The sequence below is a fragment of the Ursus americanus genome, chromosome 8 (assembly GCF_024610735.1).
Source record: "Ursus americanus isolate L20-20 chromosome 8, mUrsAme1.1.p, whole genome shotgun sequence".
Classification (NCBI taxonomy): Eukaryota; Metazoa; Chordata; class Mammalia; order Carnivora; family Ursidae; genus Ursus; species Ursus americanus.
Window position 1 is genome coordinate 2,384,124 of NC_142134.1, and position 23,213 is coordinate 2,407,336.

The 23,213-nt window shown below is 41.9% G+C and overlaps 1 protein-coding gene across 5 annotated transcripts in view; it reads right to left on the reverse strand.

Moving 5' to 3' along the window:
• NFKB1 (nuclear factor kappa B subunit 1) overlaps nt 1-23,213 on the reverse strand; it is a 110,748-nt gene that overhangs the window by 45,975 nt on the left and 41,560 nt on the right. For all 5 annotated transcript variants that reach the window (XM_045792580.2, XM_045792587.2, XM_045792596.2 and 2 more), the window contains one exon: nt 1,454-1,602. In XM_045792580.2, the coding sequence (XP_045648536.1) occupies nt 1,454-1,602 (149 nt within the window). The remainder of the gene's footprint in view (nt 1-1,453; nt 1,603-23,213) is intronic.

The window sequence follows — 23,213 nt, forward strand, 5'->3', positions numbered from 1 at the left end:
CTTCTCTTCCCGCTGTAGGTTTCAAACCCAATAACCATTAGCTCCTTCTAAAATCCTAGAAGATTACTAAACCAAGCCACAGAAACACCAAATCATAGACAACATACTGGCAGTTTTATAATAACAGATATTATTAGTAAGGAAATTCATCTATAATTCCCTCTAAAGGATATGATTATCACACAGATTAAACAGGACCAACACTTCAAACTGATAGCAGCCTACTGAGATAAATCCGCAGAAACACTAAGTGATCAATTAGTCTGAAACTCTGACAATTACCCTGCATTTCAAAGCTCTCATGGGTCAGTCAGGAACTGTAAGAGTATTCCAAAACAGACGATGAACCAGCTGTGACACTCAACAGGAAACAGGCCAGTCTTTCAAGAGAATGTTGAAACAAGTTCATATAAAGCACAACTGAATTTTTCAAATCAATTTAAGCTTCTTCCTCCAATCTAGAGTCTTTTTTTTTTCAACATCAAAAGAATCACTTTTAGTGACTTAAAAGAAAGCTCTCTCTCTAGGTTTTTCACACTTGAATATTTTCACAGTCAAAGAAAGAAATACCTAGGAACACGAAAGCTCAACCTCCCCAATAACCACCAACTTAAAACGTGATCGAATTCAAAGCCTGAAATGCTACCATCAACTTAATTACAGCTGATTTAAACAGCTCTTTTCTTTTGAGTGACTAGTCCAGATTAACTGGGATTTTATCATTAGCTGTTTAAACCAGTATTAGGAAACCCTAGAAGGATATTCTTAAGAATTAAACAAAATTAATTTAAAGTTTCTTACTCCTTTTGGGCTGAATTTCTTTTATTATACTTCATTCACTTAAAATTGCTTGTTCTGTCTAACTTTTAAATGAATATGTCCCTTTGTATTTACATTTCAAGTCTAATGAATGCCAAAACAAATTTGCATTCCTGGGCTTCTTATCTGTGCATACTTTCTAAATAGCAGAGAACTAAAACAATATTTATCTATCTTTTTTTATGCTCAAAATGTTCACCCTATAAATCCAGACTTAATAGTTCATTAAAAGAATCATCAAAAATATAAAACCATCTATAAGGTATTTATTTCTGCCGTCATTCCATTTCTTCTAATTGGTTCTTATCTTTATTTCCAGAAGGAAGATACAGTTAAAAATTGCACAAATGCCTCATAGATTAAATGACCATATAATTTACCATCCAAATTGGGCCACTTCTGAGACTAAAAGGGGGTGCTATAAATAATTAGGCCAGAATCATGGTGCAAACTCAAGAAAACCCAGACATGTAGGTATCTTTTTCCTTGGAGTCCAAGTGAGAGCTCACAGTTTCATTTTAAGGCCCTCTGAGAGTCTTGGGAAGGTTCCTAATGAAAAGGACATACTCAGTCAAAATCCCGGGTGCCATGCAATCCGCTGCTGCCTGCCACAGTATCACACACCCTCACTTACCCGACCACCATGTCCTTGGGTCCGGCAGTTACAGTGCAGATCCCGTCCTCACAGTGTTTTCCCACCAGGCTGTGTGCATGCAGGTGGGTGTTTTTCCCATTTGTGACCAACTGGACAATGACCTTTGCAGGTCCCACATAGTTGCAGATCTATGTAAGAAGCACATTTAAAAAGTTAGTACATCTGACCATACCACAACACGGAAAAACGCTTGTGACAAAGCAGTAAGTGTAAAAAGTATGAGACAAAAGTAGGCATACCTGTACATACACGACCACAGCTCCATTTTTAAAAAATACGTGATGAACAAATGACGGGATGGAAATAAAGTAAAAGGCTAATGCCGGTTGTTTTGTGCATGGAGGATATACTCCAGGAAGCAGGCCACTTATAATGTTGTTTGTATTGTTCAAGTTGGAACGGTACATCTTAGAGGATGCTGTGTAGCCACGGGACTTCCCCCTTCCTACTAGCTGAGAACACGTTTTCATCTGTACCCTCATCACGACTTTCAGTCACAAATGAATTCTGGGTAAAAGATCCACGAGAAGGGAAGTAGGGTTGATGGATTGATGGAAATCAAGGGAAGGAGAAAGGGGAGCAGAAGCAATGTAACCCCAAGTCTCTGCCATGAGATTAGGCAGGAGACAGAGTCTTGTCAGGGACCTGGCTGGCCATGGATACCCAAGCCCATGGACTTGGCCTGTGGTGATCTGTCAGGACACCGCGGCCTTCGGCAGCACTCTCCGCTATGAGCTCTGATAACTGAGTTACATATGTCCAGGTCATAGTAAGTTTCTTCAAGTAAGTGCACTCCCTACATGCAAATCCTTAGATCTGACACCTATTCAGCTCTTGTTTTATAAAATTGAATTTTTTTCTATTTAATGTAATTTATCTTCTTAACTGTTGCACCTTTAAAATGATGACAGGAGCCATAAAAAGGAAGTAGCATGGAGATAATGGCATTTAAAGCAAAGACAGCATGGACACCCTTTCTCCTCTAGTTGGTCCTCCAGCCCCCTATAGTAGACCACAGATTCCTCCCTTGAGAAAGCCCCAACACTAAAATCATAGTAACAGAATAGACCGTATTTTTACTTTCCTGAATCCTATAAGTCAGAATTCTGTGATAAATTCAGCTAAACTATTGAAAATACACTACATTTCCTTAAAGGGTAACCAGCCATCCTGGTTTGCCTGGGACTGAGGGGGTTTCCAGGGCTTTCAGGGCTAGCACTGGGAAGAGTTGGTTATCCTATTTCCTTAGCTCATCTTGTCTCTTTTTGAGGAAGTGAGTGACCTAAATCCAGGATCTCCCAACTATACAATCATTAGAAATATTTTAATCTGTACAAGCAGTCCATAGCTTAGAAGGAAAAGAAAGTAGACAGGAATCCCATCTAGCAACGAATCTTTGATGGAAGTCTTTCTGACATTAATTTGAGGAAGAATCTACACTTGCCAATAAAATTTCTTGGAAAAAGACAGAATCCCCTTCAACCAGTCTACTTCTACTATAAATATCATCAAATGGATTCATATTTCACTGAGGCAGGGTTTTGTTGGGATTTTTTTCAGTACTGATTTTTTCCCAATCCAATCTCTCACCGCAAGAGTTGAGAAGCTGATTAGAGCTGGCATTGTCTGGCAGAGGGTTTGGGGGAGAGAGGTTTCCTGCCCTGAGCAAAGGACAGAATCCTTTCTAATCAACAATATAGCTCCCCTGGAAACCCTAGGGCGTCTTTGCCTGAACTTTGGCCCAGAGCTGCTACCAAAGTTTGCTTTCAAATCCTCTAACACCCCTTTCTCAAGGAGAAGGCCTTTCCCACGAAGTGGCCTCCTGTCCTTGCAGAGCAAGCTCATCACAAAGATCGCTGAGGGTTAAATTGGTTTTGACCACCACCTCAAAGCACAAATAATTTCTAGAACAGGTATAGCACTTAAAAAAGCCTTCTGGGCATAAAAATAATTATGAACTTAGTGCTTCCCCTTTTAAAACAGGCAGAAGAAAGCCTTTGCCCTTCAGGGCAGGACAGGGAATGAAAAGTTCTGGGTTTGCTCCAAAATTGCTTGTTGTGCCTGCACCGTCCCTGGATCGCCAATGCCAGTTTCGGGCCTTGGTGTCAACATGTGAAATCAGCCTTTGTTATGATGACATATTCTACAGGGACTTCTTTAGCAGTCAGTGAACGGTGAAAAGCACTAAATAGACCATGTAATTTCAGTCCTAAGTGCTCAGAGCACAGGAATGCACCAGTGTAAGGCATGATGAAACGCTTCGCTTGGGTGAAATCAGGTAGGCTCTCACTTAAGCGGAGCACCAGAAGGGATCTAGCGTTTAGAAGCCCAATCCCTTTGGATGTCAGGACCCTTCAAGGTCACCACTATGTAGGAATCAGTCACCAGCACTGAAGGAAAGAGTAGGAGGTGTCCTCAAGAAAGTACTCACGTCTTTTTCTTGCTATTGCTTCAGGACCGGAGGGTGTCAAGAATGAGGAACTGAGTAGTCTCTGAGGTAAAGGGACCAGAAAACTTTGCCAGTGACTAATGTGCAGTTTGATCCATTTGAAAGGCTTCGGGTCAGCCTGGCATCGTCTGGTTTTTACATCGACCACAGGGCAACGACAGGGACGCCCCTGGGTTTTGTGGACTTTCCAAAATACTGACTGAAAGAAGAAAGCTGAAGTGCGGGGACAGGAAAAAAAATGATACTATTTTCAGGTTGTATGGCAGATGAAGACAATGGAATTCTAACTTAGGGAGGGCGTACTTCAGAGAGTGCCACCATGCCGGAGAGCTGTTTGCTGCGGATCCAGAAATTCATTGGTTCTACAGAGAATTTGTTTATTTTTATTCAGCCTCACTCCTTCTTTGAATAGTGTGGTTCCCTTGAAAATGAAGTTTACAGAAAGCAACTGTATCTGCCAGGAAGGCTGGGTTATTTTTGAAAGAGTCTGAACATAGCAGGCTCTTAAATGCTAAGGGCTTAAAATACGAGTTAAGCTTTCAGTGCAAGCCAGGGAGACAAAGGTGAAAATGGGAGTGATCGGCCACCGAGAGACACTGTATGAGCATGGACTCCAGGGGCGGACTAGCTAGGTTTGGAGACAGTTCCACCATGTACTAGCTGTGTGACCTTGGGCAGTGTTCGGGTCCTCATCTGGAAAATAGGGAGAAAAATAGGGCCTTGCAGGTTTGTTATGAGGATGAAATATGTTCAAGTTTTTAGACCGCTGCCCAGGAAATAAGAGCAATGCACAGTGTTAACTATTACCTTACTGATTATTGTAACACACTCCCCTACCCAGAGATACAACTGCCCTGAGATGATTTTTTTTCTAAATCCTGTCTAAAGGCAGGGGCTGAAATAAATGACCAATTAAAGCCACTTTTATTCCTAGGGTTAAGCTTTTGTTTTTTTTTCCCAGAGTGCCATATTTTATTGGGCTTTGTTAATTTTCTAGTAATAATTACGTTATTCTAGGAACAGCTATCATTCTTGGAGGTGCTCAGGACTTCTCAGCTTCCTTGATGAAATTAAGCCTTTCTTCCAGGAGCTTTATGACGCAATAGCACTGACGACCACAGGCTAGATCTGCTTTTTGAGTAAAAAACAGAAACCTAGAGTCACAGATAATACCAAACTTAGTCAAATCACCTCCTTTTTTTTTTTTTTTAAGTTATTCTATCATGCTCTAGCAAAGTTCATACTGGTTCTTAAAAGGTGACTAAGAGAAGTAGTCTAAAATTTTGTGGGAATCAGAACTTGAAACCTTTGATTTACTTACTGAGGAAATTTGACCAAATCATTCTGGCAGAAGAAGAGTCAACATGAATGTATGACGTGACCCACAAAGGAGTTCTTTTCTGCTTAGTTTTTCTTGTGAAGTGATAACCATGATGATGATAATTGACAAGAAGGAAGAGGGAAAAAAAATCCATAATTTTCAAACAGAAATCTATCCTAACTTTACTTGCGTACCTAACTTTGTCCCTCTACCGTTAAAGCAGCGGGCGATCTGATTCAATCCAAGAGCTCTGACGTCAAGCTGCCAGGTCAAATCTCTCTGCTGCCATTGATCATATAGCTGGGTCAATAGGGAAAGATGGTGAACATCTCTGGACACCAATTTCTCCATCTTTACAATGAAATGAAATGCACTTGATTTCACAAATTGTTTGTAAGGATTAAATGAGTGACTACAGTGCTTACACCTAATGGGATTAGCAATCTCAAATATAAACTCTTTCTCCTATCTAGACTATTACTTCACTGAAAACCAAAACATATCCATTTATTCAGTGAGTATTTCTTAGGCCCCTATGTTTCATGCTCTGCAGCAGGTCGGGGAATGAGGAATACAATGTGAGTGCAAAACAGACATAACCTCTGTTCTGACTGGAATTAAAGAGTGGGGCTGACAGTACTCGAAGAGACTCACAGAGAAATATAAACACCTAACTGTGAAGCCCTTACAAAAGACGTACGTCATAGGGCTCTGACCTGTCAGGAAGCCAGAGAAAGGTTCCTGCGGGAGCAATGAGAGCTGAGCTTTGAAAGAGGGGCGGGAGCGTAACAAGGGAAGGGTGGGTAGGAGACAGCGGGTTGAGAACAGTGCGTTCAATGGCTCTGTGGTGACAGTCCTCCTCATTGTCTCCCCAGCCATACTCATCACCGCTTCACAGGGTTCCCTGCAAGTGGGTCCAATCTCCCCAGGGGTGTCCCTCCCATCTCTTCCGTATTTAGAACCACTCATGCTTCAAAGGTAAGACCTAAATATGCATCTTCCATAGCACTCTCCTCACCACTTTAGCCCACAAAACTCCATGACTGTCCCCTTTAGGGGGAATGTGAGTGGACTGGGGCAGGAAAAGCAAATGCAACTTACTGCAACAAGAAGATGGTAAAACCAAGTGGCAACTAAAGGGGTTATTGGCTTACCCCTCTTGCTTGTTAAACTCCCAGGGCATGTACATGTATCCTTCCTAACTCACTGTTCTTATGGAAGGGAAGGGAACGTGCTCACCCAGCCAATCTTCACGTCAGCGCTGTGGGGTCAGTAGTGGTACCCCATTCCGCAGCAGAGGGAACTGTCTTGTACAGCTCTCCTTTGCCTAGTAGGGGGCTGGGATATGACAGTTATTCCTGAATAACCTGTTTGTTTGGTTTTGTTGGTGTATGTTGTGAGAAAGGAGGTCTCAGAGTTACTAGTGAGGAGGCAGAAGTGCACCTGTCCTCTTGCAAGTCTCCTTCATTAAAAGAACCATACCCCAGACACCATTCTACTACGCATTGATTCTTCTCTGTTAGTCTGCATGTCAGATTATAAAACAAAGAAGAAAGAGAGGAGGAGGCACAGGGAGGGGGTTGAAGAAGAAGGAGAAGGAAGATGAGGAGAACAGGAAAAAGTAGGAAAATAATAGTTTTCATTATATATCTTCTCTCGGTGATGACAAATAGGTTTTACTGTTCTTTATTCTTTGTTGAACACCCAGGAAGTACAGAATAACCTTTATAAAATGAGATAGGACAGAACCATGTCAACACAGTTTCTGGCACGGGGTAGGAAGACGCTCAGTAAAGCGGGTTCTTTCTTTTTAAGGTAGGGGATTTAAAGTTGACCCAGTCTGGGATCAAATGCCAACTCTTTCTTCTTCTAGCTCTGTGGCCTTACCTATGTTAGGTAACCTCTCTGAGCCTCATGCTCCACAGCTACAAAATGGGCCAGTAATGTGACCTCAGACGGCTGCTGAAGGACTACACAGTGCCAGGCACATGGGCAGTCCCAGGGAGGCACCGGTTTCTTTCCTTCTCTTTATTTATAAAGGGCCCGGTTCCGCCTGGGTCTCTCCGTGACCCTTTTGGGTAGACAGAGATGCCATTATCATCCGCATTTTGTAGATAAGAAGACAGACATTCAGACAGATTAACAAGTGACATAACCTCAGGTCGGACAGCCAAGAGAAGGAGGACCCCGGAATTCATTCTGTGTCTTCAGAATTAAGTAAATGAGGTGTTCTTAGTAATATCCTCTTTGAGCCATTCACCGCAGATGACACGGCTGCTTTTCCAACAGCGCTCCTGGCCGCATCGAGTCAGCCACATTCCTTTACCTTGTTTACTGTCCTACTTGTCTGACCAACAACACATATGACTCAGATGTCGGGCCGGGATAAGAACGGCGAACTCTGCCATCAGTACAACAAAATGTGCTAAGAGGGTGTGACCGCCTACACCGAGAGAGGAAGAAAAGTCTCTGTCTACCTATAACTCTGCTTTCAAACTTCAAGTTTTCTGTCATACTTTAACCTAACATTTCTTTTTCTGTTTTTAATTTAAAAATTTTAATTTTCCATTTTATTACATGAATATAGCTTCTTATAGATCATGATTCTTTCAGAAAATAAGTGACACGCTTTTCTTAACTTCAAAAATTATTGGGACTTGTACTCAAAAGGTATCATTGCCTCATTAGTAAATTACAAATAAATTCTTACCCTTGGTATGGCGCAACCATCCATAGTTGCAAAAGAAAAGAGGGGGAGGACACAAAATGTAACATGGATCAATCGTGTTACAAGTGTTCACTTAAAAGCCAGCTTTTTGGAATCGGGGTTTGGTCTAGGGTAGTGGGAAGCTGATATATCTCTTACCTTCCTTCCCGCACGACATGCATTCTCAAATTTTTTTTTTTTTGAACAGAGCATACAATATATAGTATCTAGTCAGCCCTTCAAAAAATATCCCAGCTCTGACCACTTCTCCCCACCGCCACTGCTGCTCCCTGGTTGAAAGCCGCGGTGATCTGTCTCCCAACAGTGTTTCCTGTGCCTGCCCCACTTCCCCACCGCCCTTTCTCCTGAGTGATCCTGCTCCAGTCAGCTCATGCCAAGTCTTGTCACTCCTCTGCTCAAAGTCCTCCCAAAGTGAAAGCTGTTGAAGCTGAATGATTAGTACAAGGGGACTCGTTATATTGTTCCAAGTATATATGATTAAGATATTCACGATAAGAAGTTAAAGAAAAACAACTCCAAACCCTCCAATGCCTTTCCATCTTAACAGTCCTGGGCGATCTGACACCCCCACTCCCATTTCCTCCTTGATCGTGTTTCCTACTGCTCCCCGCCCAGCAGTCACATCAGCCTGCTTGCTGTTCCTGACCTGGCCAGCTCAACTCCTGCCTGAGAGCTTCTGCACTTGCTGTGTCCTCTGCTGGAACACTCTTTTCTCTGGATACCTGCATGTTCTCTTGCCTTCCTCCCGGCTTTGCAGAATCCCATTCTTTTTTGGGGGGGGGGGCGGAGGGTGTCACGCCTCACCCTGCCCCTACCGAAATTTGACCACTCCAGTCCCTGTATTCCTTGCTCCTTTCTCCTCCTTTATTTTTCTTTCTACTAATTACTACTTAATTTACAACACACTTTACTTGCATTGATTATTGCCTATCTTCCCGATTAGAATAGGGGCTTTATCAGAGTAGGGACACAAATTCCTTTCCTGGTAAATCCCCGGTGGCTGCAATAATGTTTGTCATATTGTGGGTATTCGATAATTGATTGTTTAGTGAATGCACAATTAAATAATTAAACTATGATTAAAATGTTATCCATGGAAGGCAATTTATTAAAATATAAAGAGCTGAGTTAAGTAGGAAGTGGAAATAAGGTAACTACATTCTTTCTCTTATTATCTTTTCAAAAAGAAAAACAAGGCTACATCCCGGTGTAACCTCTCAACAGGCTATTTAAATTAGAATAAGATTATAATACATCAGAGCATGACATTAGCCTAAGTTGGTGGAAGGGTGTCTGGGTGGGGGCTCTGGAACCCCAGAATGGTAAGAGGACTCTAACTGCTGAGTGGTAGGAATTCTGGCAACTGTGGGAAAGGGAAGGAAAGCCCACTCTTAAATCATCTCCCTTGGAAAACCAAGGTAGCAACTCTCCTCTTAAAGTCCAAGACCCCCCCCCCCCATGTCCTTCCCTCTCCCCGCCATAACTGGTGCCCATCAGGCATTCTTCCATAGTGCTGAAGAGTCTCAGTCCCTGACTTAAAAATATCTCTATTCTTTTCTTTGTTACTGCCCTCAGGGACCCAGATTTCACATTTCTGGTCCACCTCAATTTCACAGTCCCTTCCTCCCCATGTGAGAGGGCTCTTCTTTGATGTTCGCTCTGGTGACTGACAGGAATAACCACCCTGCAGGACTTCATCATGATACAGCACAGCTACACCTGCAAGATCTCAATCTACTGGAGCTCCTTTTTCTTTTTTTTCCCCCTGGGCTCCCTTCCCATAAAGAGATCAGGCTCTGGAGTCAGACAGTCCTGCCTCTGAATCCTGGCCCCTCCCATTACTAGCTGTGCGATCCTGGGAGAGAGTTAGCTCTTTTGACTTACTTTCTCATGCGTATAATGTGAATGCAAATACATAATTCTGAATTTTCACAAGGATTAAGGAAGATCATTTAAAGTGTCTAGCGTAGTTCTCATACATGGCAGGCACAAAATAAAGGACAGTGATTCTCACTTGTCTCTTTGTGCCTTAAGCAGATTACCTGCGGTTGAGATATCCTCACACTTTGTTGAGAAGGTGGAAACCATTGCATGCGAATCTGTTTAACCTCCTTCTCCTTACTGTTTCCCAGGCTCAAAATGTCCCTGTTACTTCACATATCCTCCCCTAATTCCGAGAAAGGTAGGTCTGTTCCCTTTTCCAGAGTTAACCACTCTGTTTTTGCCCTTAGTGCCTACTTATTCCAGACCTCCTTGAATTACCCTCCTCCCTTCCTCTCACAAGGACCCTCCTCTTAGTCACAAAACATATACAGTCTTCTCTCTTATTCTGAAAAATCCCTTTCCTGATAATGATGACAACTGTAAAGGTTAGCATTTATTCAAACCTACGGGCCAGGCATGACACCAAGAAATACAGAAATATAGAATGATTCTTTCATTTCCTCTTTTCCCTAATAACCCAGTGAAGAAGGTTCTTAAAAGGTACTCACACAGGCTTCAGGGCCGTTCTCCTTCTCCTTACCAAGTGTGCAGGCAGAGCTCTCATCGCCTATGCTGTACTTAACCTGAAGCCTTTTGCAAATGAGAAATCCCCTCTCCCCCAAATGAAAAAGTGCTTCCAGGTCATGATCGGACTCCCTGTTTCCAAACCCACTAGCCATGTCTTATTCTTCATTCCACTTAACCTCTCAGAAACCTGGGCTGTCTTACCATTCCCTCCTAGAAATTCTCCCCTCCCACTTTTTGGGCACTTCTGTGACGGTGCTCTCCTTCCTCCCCAAAGAGACGTTTCTTCAGAGATTTAGTCCTTGGTCCACTTCTAATCTTTACCATGATCACTCTCTTGATGTTCTTATCTTGTCTCCCAGATTTAATGGTCTGGGAGTACCAAGCAGATAACTCCTTAATTTAAAACCCATGTGTTTACCTTCCTTTTAAGCATCTGTAACACTGCCAGCTATCTGTAGAGTATCTTCCCAGCCATAGCATCTTTATAACTCGAACTGTCCATGACCGAATTAATCGCCTTTGTTCTGGAACCTACTCTACTGTTAGATGAAACCACTTCCTTCTAAACAATTGCACTGGAATCCTCCCTATCATCTTAGACTCTTCCGCTGTCTTCCCCATTCTATCAGTTGCCAAATTTCAGCAACTGTCCTCAAATCTCTGGCATTTGTCTCTCTCTTCTGTTCTCATTGCCTTAGTTTTTATCCATCTCAGCCTCAACTCGGAGTTTAACTCATGAAGACTCAGTGCAGTTCTTCTACCTGGTGTCCCTGTGCCTTTCCCCTCCAAAGTCCCTCAGCACGTTGCTACCAAGTTTACAGCACTGAGTATAGTTTATAGTGCTGAGTATAGATCCTCATGCTTGTCTTACAACTTACATAATAATCCACCCACTTCCCCCCAAATTCTTGAGCCTTACACAATATGGCCCTGTCATACCTCTCTAGCCTTATTCCTGCCTTTCTCTTTCATGGACTCTTCACACCAGCAGAATCGTTCACTATTCCCATCCAACCTCAGATTTCTATTTTTGAGGCTTTGCTGCTGATTCTTCTGCTTGTGCTCTTTTCTCCAGTTAGAGGTTTGCTTTCAAATGTCTACCTTTCCCTCAAGACCCAGGCCAAAATGCAGCCTCTGCCTCCAACTCTTCCATGAGCACCCCAATTAGCTGGCTCTTCCAAGTTTGTCTCTGTCGTGGAGCCATGAGGCCATCCATTCTCCCATTCAAAAAACCAAAACAAAGCAAAACACCCAAACAGCTTTACTCAGCCATCCCTCCACGGCAGCTAAGGTGCTGATTAGGTAGTGGTGAGCGAAACAAAAACAGTATTTTCATCTTTCAGCTATTTTAGGGCATATTTTAGTTCCTCTATTAAACTGATTGATCCTTGAGGACAAAGGCGCCATTTAATTCTTCTTTCCGTTTCCCCAACCCCCAGCACAGAAACAAAACCGATTTGATCAATCCTTCTTAAACGAATTAATGACTCTGGTTTGAGCTCAGGTTTCAGCATTCATTATAAATGAATGAATGAATGAATAAATAAATAAGTAAATAAATGAAAGAACTAATGACTGAATAAATATTTGGCTCCAGGCTGCAGGGAGGAAGGAAGGAGCAGCAAAGTGGGGCAGCAGTGAGCAGTACGGAGAGGGGGCTGACGGCAGGGCCCACCAGGTTATCTTGCCCTGAGGTCACTGTCCTGTAACAGGGTTTGTCTCAGGAACATTATCAGAAGGGATTGCCCCGGAGGAGTTTCTGAAAAGTGTTAACAAAAGGGGTGTGAAATTCTACTAACTCTACTAACTCCTTGGCTTGAAATTAGAGTGGAACCCTGGCACTATTTTTGTTTCTTAGGAGATTATTTTGTTGATGCACTTGTGCTCCCTTTCCACTTTTACCCAGCTTTTCCCCTGAGAAAAACACTGAAACACTGCTGCAAAGATGCTATCTCTTTAATTTTTATAAATTGAGTTCTCAGGCGGGATTTAACCCTGACAAACAATTTCCCAATTGTGCTGGGGCTTGGCCAAGGTGGTAGGATGGGTGGAAAACAATTATCAAGGTTGGTTCCAGGTAAAACAGAAGTGGGAGCCGGAGGAGAGAAGCACTGCCTTGGCCACAAGCCCTGGGTGATCAGGGAAGTGGACCTCGCATTCCCCATCCCTGCCACACTCTGCCAGCCCAGCTGCAGACAAGACGGCTTTCCCCACCAGCATCCCAGGGGCGCGCTGTCACCCTCCCGCCTGGAAAGAACTCCGTGGGAACTTCACAGTAGCAGTTTGCATTTTTAAGCCACTGAAAAATACCCCAGGAGTGCAAACTCACGAATCTTTAACCCACCTAGGGCCGTAACTTATTTTCTAGTGTGACCCCAGGTTTGGAGAAAACAACAGCGATAGCACAGTTTGTTGAGTATGAATAAATTGTGCCTCGAAATTCTTAAATGTGTGAAAGAATGCTCTCCTGAAGTCTGCAAATTTTCAGATAAGAACATCTGGGTTAATTTCTAGTGCTAAGTTTTCGTGCTTCCGTGAGCAGCCAGAGCTCTAGCCACAGGTACCGCTCCGATCCTTCATTAGCCACCTGTTGTCTTGGGGCCCTGAAGCCTTTGTTTGTAGAATCACTGCACAGTGACTAATACATCTTCCAGCTCTAAAATTCTATGATTCCTGTTCATAGGTATAGGACACACAGGACAACACCCAAAGATCACATTTTCAAACTGAAGTAAAAAAAAGTTTAAGATCACAGAATTTCTGAGTTGGAAGGAGCCTAATAGATAAACTTCATGTTAAAACTGTGAACATTTTAAAAACATGTCACCACAATTACAAACCGAGAAAACATACAATCAACACTCAAATTACCTGTTGCAATGGGGCCTCTGATAGCATGGAAAATCAAAATTCAGAGACAAAGAAAACCTTTATGTTAGGCACAGATTCCAACTTTTGTCATTAAACTGAAATTGAGTACCCACATTGTTTATTTTCAGTTAATTCAAGGAGGGCCCTGCCCTGGGTAGTTCAGTCCTGATAATAAACATCGGTCTTTTCTGGGGATATGTCAGAAATGAGTCAATTATACAAGTGGGGGGAGGGGGGGAAACAGACAAGCAAAACAAAGTCAGAAGGAGAAATTTTAGTCTATGAAAGTTTTGTTTTTTTTAATCCATACAAACTACATGAAAAGAATTACAAGGATTAGACCTCATATAAGGTATTACTGAAGTATGTCCAAAATAAAAATTTTAGGTTTCTGATTTATTCTTTGAAAATAAGAAATTATTAATATAACTTTCTAACATTGTTTTTAAACAGTTTAAAGTCTCTTAACACCTTGTTTTTGAACCAAACATGATTTGAGATAATTAAGATTATTTTCCGACTTGGATACTCAAATTTAGTTGGGATTAGATATCACCAATTTTATTCTTCTTAAAGGCATAAAATCATCCTCATGATATATTTTTCTTGCTTACAAAACCCATTCTATTACTTTCACTGAAACCCACTGGTTAAAGAAGTAATTAAATAATTTGGCTCTCAGGGACTGAAAGTACTCAGAGACATCATTTGATGTAGAATTTCATTTGTACTAGAGTAAATACAGCTGCCTGTACAAGAATGTGGACCACTCTGGGAAGAAGACAATTAACTGTTCCTTTCTTCAGAAAGAAAGTACATAAGATAAAGCATTTCAACTCTTCTTCCGTGATTTCCTGCGGAAAACCCCTACTAAATTAGGAGAACTATGAGTGAGTAGAACTGGGAAATTTTCTTTGTCTGATTTCTTGTTGCCACTTTATTGGCTAATTTACATCCCAGACACTGATGGAGCAAAAGAGAAAACGCGACCTAAGTGTCAGACTGAGGTTAACCAACATGTTGTACCATCTACATGCTATGATGTAAGCAAGAGGAGGAAGGGGGAAACACCAAAATTTCTAACAAGCTCTAAAATAACGTCAGCCAGGAATTTGGAAAAATGGCAGGTCTTTAAACCTGCAAAAAAACCCTTCAATGTGATAACTTTATATTGTTCAGTTCAGTATAAAATGACTAAAACACAAAGTATATAAAATGAATCATACTCTCGGATGCTTGGATGAAATGTTCTGCAAGTTATTAATTTCTGCCATTTGTAGGGATTTGCCAGAAAATTATAACTGCCCTATAACCAAATCCTGATTTCCCTTATTATAAAGTTATTAATTTATTAAGCAAAAAATCTTTTAAAAGGCATAAATAAAACGGAAATTTTCTGACTGCAAAGGGTCTTCCATACGTTAGCTTCCCGGCCCTAGTCTTCCAGTTTATTTCTGGGCCAGTCCAGTGACGACGGACTTCATTCATTCTGAGGCTCTACATTCCACCCTCACACGGCTCCAACTCTGACAACTGAAACCTCTCTCCCCTGGGGTTTCCATTCACTGTTCCTCATTTCATCCTCCTGTGATAGGATAGAGTTCATCTTTTCTTTCCCATGACAGACATTCAAATATTTGATGACAACCAAACTCTCCAGGCTATAAATAATCTCAGGTCCAAAGACTACTCCCTTTTCAAGGTTTGAGTTCTGTCACCATTCTGCCCGGAACACACTCAAGTTGGTTTCTATTTGTCTACGTATGTGGTGCTATCAGTATACACAGTATTCCTGGTGTGGCCTTTCAACAAAGGGTGGGAGCGAGACCATCACCTCCTTGGTCTTATACACCCTACTTCTGTTAATGCAGCCTAATGTGGAATTACTTGTTTGGTGGTCACGTCACATTGTTGTGATGTTAAGTCCACTGTTACCTAAAACTTCTAGATCTCTTTGCCTGCATATCCCACCCTGTATTTGTGGTAATGTGTTTTCTGGATACATTCATCTCCTTTAAATATCACTGCTTAAGAATTTAGCCCTTTGCTCCCTGTTCAGCGGGGAGTCCGCTTCTCTCTCCTCCCTTTGCTCCCTCCATCATGCTCTCTCTCTCGCGCTCTCTCTCAAATAAATAAATAAATCTTAAAAAAAAAAAGAATTTAGCCCTTTGCCTCAGCTTTCCAAAACTAATTTGAACTCAAATTATTTGTGATCACTTCATGTTTCTGCAAATGTGATAAGGCCTCCACTGAAGACATTGACAAAATACACTGAAGTGGCTGGGGAAGGGTCCCCAAGGCTGGAGCTATTCCTCCGCTGACAGCACCAACATGAGAGATACTGTTACCGCCTGAAGTACCAAACCAGAAGCTCCAGGATCTCACCATGCTGCCACTCTAGAAACCTGTCAAACAAGACACGGAGTCACACTTGGTGTGGTTTGTTCTTACCAAGGTGCTTGAGATGGATATTCAGCCCGCCAGACTCTGGTTTGGAAATATACCTATCAAATGCAAGAGGATTCTATCACAAATGGGGATGGAGGGTAGGTTGGAAGTGTGGAAGCCAGAATGTGATCTCGTGTAAGGCTGTGTTCTCCCTGAGGCTTCCCCAGGACACACGCTTACACACACGCACCGCAGAGCACCCTTGAAGACGCATTCTCCAGCAACTCTGGGTAACATCCGTATTATCATCCTGTATATATGTTTCCATGTAGCCCTGGGGGGCAGAGATGATCCCATTCATGTGTGTGACCATGGCGCATAGCTCAGCACCCTGCCTGGCATGTGGGGTACACGACACATAAACATGTGCTACATGACTGTAGGAGGGGGGACAGCCAAGCAGCCTTTGAAACCTACACATGCAATGTTCTAGGTTTAATGGATTCCGGTTTTTAACTAATAATCCAGAACACAACTTACATCAAGGCTCTCACTGATTCCTTTTGTGCCTATATTCTTATTTTTAAAAACAATAAAACAACTGGACTTTACCATGATTTCTAAAGAGCTTAGTTAACTTCATGTAAATGATAGATAATGAGATTGATAATACTGATATTCAAAAAGTAAAATGAAATCAATAAGGATGGGAAATTCCTAAAACTGAAAACAAAAGAGGTTGACTACGTGTCCCAATGATACTGTACTTATATAGAAGAATAAAAATTTAATCCAAAATACTTTTGAACACACTGCTTTGAATATCCTTTCCTGAATATATCTGAAGGTCAAAAAAAAAAAAAACTGCAAAGAAAGTCTGAACTGTGTTTAGTAAGTTTGTATTGATATTGGCATAGCAGTTTAGAAGCTATTCTGTAGGGGTGTCTGGTGGCTCAGTCGTTAAGCGTCTGCCTTCGGCTCAGGTCATGATCCCAGGACCCTGGGATCAAGCCCCACATCAAGCCCTGCATTGAGCCCCGCATCGAGCCCCCCATCGAGCCCCCCATTGAGCCCCGCATCCAGCCCCTTGCTCAGCAGGAAGCCTGCTTCTTCCTCTCCCACTCCCCCTGCTTGTGTTCCCTCTCTCGCTCTCTCAATCTCTGTCAAATAAATAAATAAAATCTTAAAAAAAAAAAAGAAGCTGTTCTGTATGTACTATGGGGCTGAGCAAAATGAGTGCATATACTGATAACACTGGCAGCTAGGGCTTTCATTATTGGAGAAGGGTGATACAAATATGGAATGGGGGAAGGAAAGGAAGAAGCCTGTAGCATTAGACTGGAATTAGAAGTATCAGTATGAACTCAAAATTTTTTTTTAAAGTTAATTTTCTAGCTCTGTCTAATGAAAGCCTAGAAGAAATTTCTCCAATAGAGGGAACCAGGGCTTCTTGAAGACTTGGATGACTCCAGGGCTGGCACAGGGAAAGTATAAGGTGAGCCTAGTGCAGTCTATTATTTCAGAAATAAGGAAGTATTCGAAGATTGAGTGGGGACATATCAAAAGGACAGAGGACCATCTACAAATAACTCTCACTGACCAAGACTGGGACCAATTAAAGCATTAAAATAAACGACAGGAATGGCTTATAATACATTGACTAACAAAATGACCAATGAGTACATACTGATATTAAAAAAAATTTTTTTAAAGAATATGAAGAGAGAAAGCTCTGTTTTTCTTTTCTTTTCTTTTTTTTTTGAGAAAGCCTCTATTTTTTAAACAGAATTTCAACTAACAGAAAGTAAAAGGAATGATGTAAGTCGAAAATCACAAGTTTATCATCAATTGCTAATTATAAATAATTCAGTAAAGAATCATCCATATGCTAAAACCACTGGAAGAAAAAGACAAGGACGGTGGCTTGTACCAAAGAGGCAGCACTCGGGGTGTGACAAGTGATTAGGTCCTGGGTAAGTTTTGAAGGCACAACCAGTAAGACTGCCTGATGGATCAGATGTGAGGTGTAAGAAGAGAGGTGTTCAGGATAACCTCAAGGGTTTTGGCCTGAGCAAGTCGAAGGCCGGAACTGCCATTTTCTAAGAAGGGGAAGATATTAGTTCGGTAGGGAAGATTTGCCATGGATGGAGTCCACTGAGGAGTCTGAGGCAGAAGAAGCCCATCTTGACTCAGAAAAGTTGGGAGACTTGGCTAAGGTCTAAGTTACAGCATCCCAACTCACTGGGACGAGGACGTGGATCACCTGATTCTTGGTCAGGTGCAGTAAGGGAGAAAAAGGAAGAGAAGGCTGGTGAGATGGGAAGAACGAGACAGAGAGCAATTGGAGTGAAGCCTTGAAGGCTGGTTGAAGACATGATGCTTTCAGTAAAAACCTAGTATTATTACATCATGTTAAGTGTCTCTTCTCTAGCTACATTATGATAGTACGAGTACTTCTTTTGGGAAGTCTGATTCTAGCATTTCCTGCATGTTGATGATTCGTTCATTATCCAAACAATTATTGGTCACCCAGTACGTATTATTCCAGGTGCTGGAGATACAGCAGTAAACAAGACAGAAGAGAAACTCCTGCCCTCATGGAACTAACAATCATGTTACAGATATTTCCATGACGTTTTTTTATTAATGGGGCGTCTGGGTGGCTCAGTCATTGAGCGTCTGCCTTCGGCTCAGGGCGCGATCCTAGGATCCTGGGATTGAGCCCCACATCAGGCTCCTCCGCTGGGAGCCTGCTTCTTCCTCTCCCACTCCCCCTGCTTGTGTTCCCTCTCTCACTGGCTGTCTCTCTGTCAAATAAATAAATAAAACCTTAAAAAAAAAATAAACATGTCCTGCGTGAACATTTAATGCTATAGATGTGCCAGGTGCTTTTACGTCAATTACTTCACTTAATCCTAATACTCTTCTTGCAAAGTAGGTATTTTTATTGTCTTCTTATTAATGAGGAAAATAAAGCCTGAAGAGATTAAGTGACTTGTAAAAGATCACATAATCTGTAAGTGGCACAATCTCGAGCAAGATCCAGCTTTTGCTTTCAGGTATGATATTTTGCTCACCAGACCACCACTCCATTTAACTGCTGTATGTGTCTTCACTTCAGCAACTAATGGGTTTACTCAGATCCTGCAAAGTCCCTGGTATTATGTAAAGCATAAATAAAGAACCTTATATGAAGCAATTCATTATCTTCTGTTGATCTGACTATTGTTCATTGGGGTTAATATCTAGAATATGATTTCATACCTTTCTCTTTATGAAATCCTGCAGTGGTACAGATGAATTGGTCTGACCAGCTCACAGGCAGGAGTCAATGGTTAAATTTTCAGAAATTTTGCAAGCCAGTACTTCACACTGATAGCTTGAAATTGACCGTGGTGGGAGTATTTACATCCAGGAAACTGACAAACACTACAACCAGGGCTTTGCTTTGTTCTCCTGGAGAGCTGGTTATTAAACAGTTACTGGCACACAACTGTACTGAAGGCCCAACATCTACTCAATGGGGGAAATAACACAGGAATTACTTTCTTAAATGAATTATTCAAAATACAGATAAAATTCTCTAACTGGAAAGATTTTCTACTACTCCCTAAATATATATTAATGATATATAAGGGAACACAATGGATACATGTAAATGTCTTTCCGAGTGCAAAGTGGGGCTAAAAAAGGTCTTTATCCCATCCTTTAAGACCACTAGTTTATAAGCTTAATGCCAGAACATATGCCTATGAGTTGAATAGTATTCCCCTGAAATTCATGTCCACCCAGCACTTCAGAATGTGACCTTATTTGGAAATGGGGTCTTTGCAGATGTAATTAATTAAGATGAGGTCATACTGGATGATGGTGGGCCCGAAGCACAATGACTGATGTTTTATAAGAGAAAGGACAGGCAGATTCAGACACGAAAGGAAGATAGCCATGTGAAGACAAAGGCAGAAACTGTGGAGTGCTGCAGCTAACAAGCCAAGGAGTGTCAAGGCTAGCCAGCACCCAACCACCAGAACCTAGAAAGAGGGAGGGAGGATTCTTCCCTGGAGCCCTGAGAGGGAGTACGGTCCTGCTGACAACTTGATTTTTGACGTCTCGCCTCTAGGACTGTGAGAGAATAAATTTCTGTTGCTTTAAACCACCCAGTTTGTGGTAATTTGCTATGGCAGCCCTAAGAAACTACTATAATACTCATGAGAATGACATTTGTGCATGCATAGTGCCTAAGAGAACAGTTAAGGAGCCTAACAAAAGTTTAATACATTCCTTTCTGGCTTCCGACTACCTATATTTTCATAAGAAATCACGTGTTACATCTACAAGCAAGCTTTTGGCACAGGATCTCTTTTCAATCTCCTACTTTAATAGCCCCAGATAGAAGGAAGGACATGGTGTAAATAGAGTGGAAGCAATACTAATTAGTGAGGTTGTGCTAAAAATAAATTAGTGGACTGGTGAAGCTTTTGTGTAACTCCATGATTCCATAAACCAATCAGCAAAGTTGTCACTCAACACTTAAATTAGTGTGGGTATATAAAAATAAAAGCAAAGGGGCGCCTCAGTGGCTCAATTCGTTATGCGTCCGACTCCTGATTTTGGTCCAGGTCATGATCTCAGGGTCATGAGATCGAGCCCCATGTCGGGCTCCGTGCTGGGTAGAGCGTGCTGAGATCCTCTCTCTCCCTCTGCCCCTTTCCCCCGAACCCCCGCTCATGCATGCTCTCTCTCTCATAAATAAAATAAAATAAAATAAAAGCAACTATCATTTTTAAGTGCTTACTATGTGCCATGCACTGGATAACTCAATTTATATGCATATCCTACGGGGTAGGTATTATTTATCTCAACTTTACAGATGAAGAAACTGAGGCTCGGCCACATTGAGCGACACTGCTAGTTAGTGGCAAAACTAGGAATCAGCATCACGCCCAGCCCTAAACTAGCTGACTTCAGACCTAATGCTTTAAAACTTAAAGCTGTGGTCCATAAGCCACACCTGACCTTACCCTAGCCCTAGAACCTCTAAACGTAGAACCAGAAACGTGCGGCTTCATCACCTCCTTCTAGGACTTCAGTCAGACACCTGTTACTCTCTCTCCTGTACCCTTTATCTCACCCTTTCTTTCAAGTTTTCCATCTTTCTGTGCTACGTTCCAGGAAATTATTTCAGATCTATTTTTCCATTTGATAATTGAAATCGACTGTCTCTAATCTTGATTTTAACCATTCACTGAGTTAAATCATTTCAGTGATTATATTTTTAATTTGGAATCCTGCTTTTTTCTTAACATTAACCCATAAGCAGTTTTCCATGCTGTACAGTCTTCATATTGTTTTTTTAAAACAGCGGCATAATATTTTATTCTTCAGTTATACCATGATTTATCTATTCATTCATCTGTTGTTATATCTTGTCATTTTATGACATAAGTCCTTAGAAATTATCATAGAATTACAGAATCCCAGATTGGCTAAATGACCCACTGTGATTTAGCATGTGTGAAACAGGTCCCAGGCATCTCTGCAGTTAGAATACTCTTGGGTGATTCTGATGACTGAGAACCATAGATTTAAAGGACCCCCGTGAGTAGACAGACCCTTAATATTTCAACAACAAATAGTATCCCATGATGGTTAAGAGGGCAGACTCTTAGATCATACTGTCTGGGGGCGCCTGGGTGGCTCAGTCAGTTAAGTCTGCCTTCGGTTCAGGTCATGATGTCAGGGTTCTGGGATCGAGCCCTGTGTCGGGCCCCCTGCTCTGCGGGGAGCCTGCTTCTCCCTCTCCCTCTGCTCCCCTGCTCCTGCTCTTTCTGTCTCTCAAATAAATACATAAAATCTTTAAAAAAAATTATACTGTCTGAACAGAAATCTTGGACTCCATTCCAGAAAGACTGTGAGACTCAGGGTAAGCTTCTTAAATTTCCTAGGCTTCGATTTTCTCATTTATCAAATGAGAATCAGAGAACCTACCTCAGTGGATTGTTGTGATGCCTACATGAGATGATGAAAGTAAGCACAACAATCCATTCTTACAATCATTCTGTTGGGTGGATGGGGACCTCAAGGTGAGAGGAACTGTCGTGAGAGTCTTCATGCACCTTCCAGCCCACCCTCAGGAGACCTCAGGGAAGCAAGTATAAGCCAGAGGCTTCTGATCTGGGACACCCCCCCGCAGGTGAGGAGAGGAGGCTGAGACTACAGGGGAGTCTACCATCTCACCTCTAGACCTGCTGACCGGCTGACAAACAGCTTCTCTGCGGAGGAGGAGATGTTTCATATTTTGAGGGCTGTAGTACTCTCAGATATTCTTATCTTATCAAGAAGAATTACCAGTATGTGACTTTATGAGACCTAAATTCTTGACTGGAACAGAGAGACACTATATATAATCTTCAGACTCTGCCCACAGGGGTCAGAAGCCATCAGAGATTTGCTTTAGAGTGAAGAATGGTCCCAGGACAATCATGCATTTAAAGAAGAGTAGAGGGAAGAAAAATGGGAATGGCCAGCAGAGGAAGCCAAGACCGACAAACACAAAACTTAAAATTCAGACAATGTGTGGTTCACCTGATAATCTCTTTTTTTTTTTAAGATTTTATTTATTTATTCGACAGAGATAAAGACAGCCAGCGAGAGAGGGAACACAAGCAGGGGGAGTGGGAGAGGAAGAAGCAGGCCCACAGCGGAGGAGCCTGATGTGGGGCTCCATCCCGGAACGCCGGGATCACGCCCTGAGCCGAAGGCAGACGCTTAACCGCTGTGCCACCCAGGCGCCCCTCACCTGATAATCTCTTAAGGGTTAAGCTCCACAGCTATGATCTCTGCTAGAAGTTTCCTTAAGAAGCAGCTCTCTCTAGCTCATAATAGAGATGATGAATACATATAGTGAATTTAAAGGGCTATTTTAAAAAATATTCTACCGGGTAATATTTTGTTCTAGGGGCCAAATGTGAAACTTCTGAACTTACTCAAAAGAAAAATTATCTAGAAGTCTAGATTGTGGTTACACAAGGGAGAGAGTTTTGTCTGCTTGCCTAGAGCAGGACCGGACACACAGGGCTCAATGAGTATTTGTCAAATGAATTTTCTCTCTTTTAACTTCAGTCCCTAATGGTTAACTTCATGCTGAATCAGCATCAATATGGAAAAGACAAGAGAGAAAACGCAGTGAAGCCTCGTCACCGTTTTTGTCTGTTGATAGTAAGTCTCCCTTCTTTTCCACCCTCCAACCAAAGGGAAGGGAGGGTGCCCTGAGCTTTGTGTTGGCAACCTGAAGTATTTCAACTCACTTAAAATGGATAAAAAAATGCAAAAACATAACAATAAAATTAAAAAGTACAAAAATAAAAACTGAAAAAATTTACAAAGACATTATAGACATACATATACACCAATCTTTAATTAGCTGCTGTCAAAACCTAAAGAGACACGTACTCTACAGCATTGATTGTTA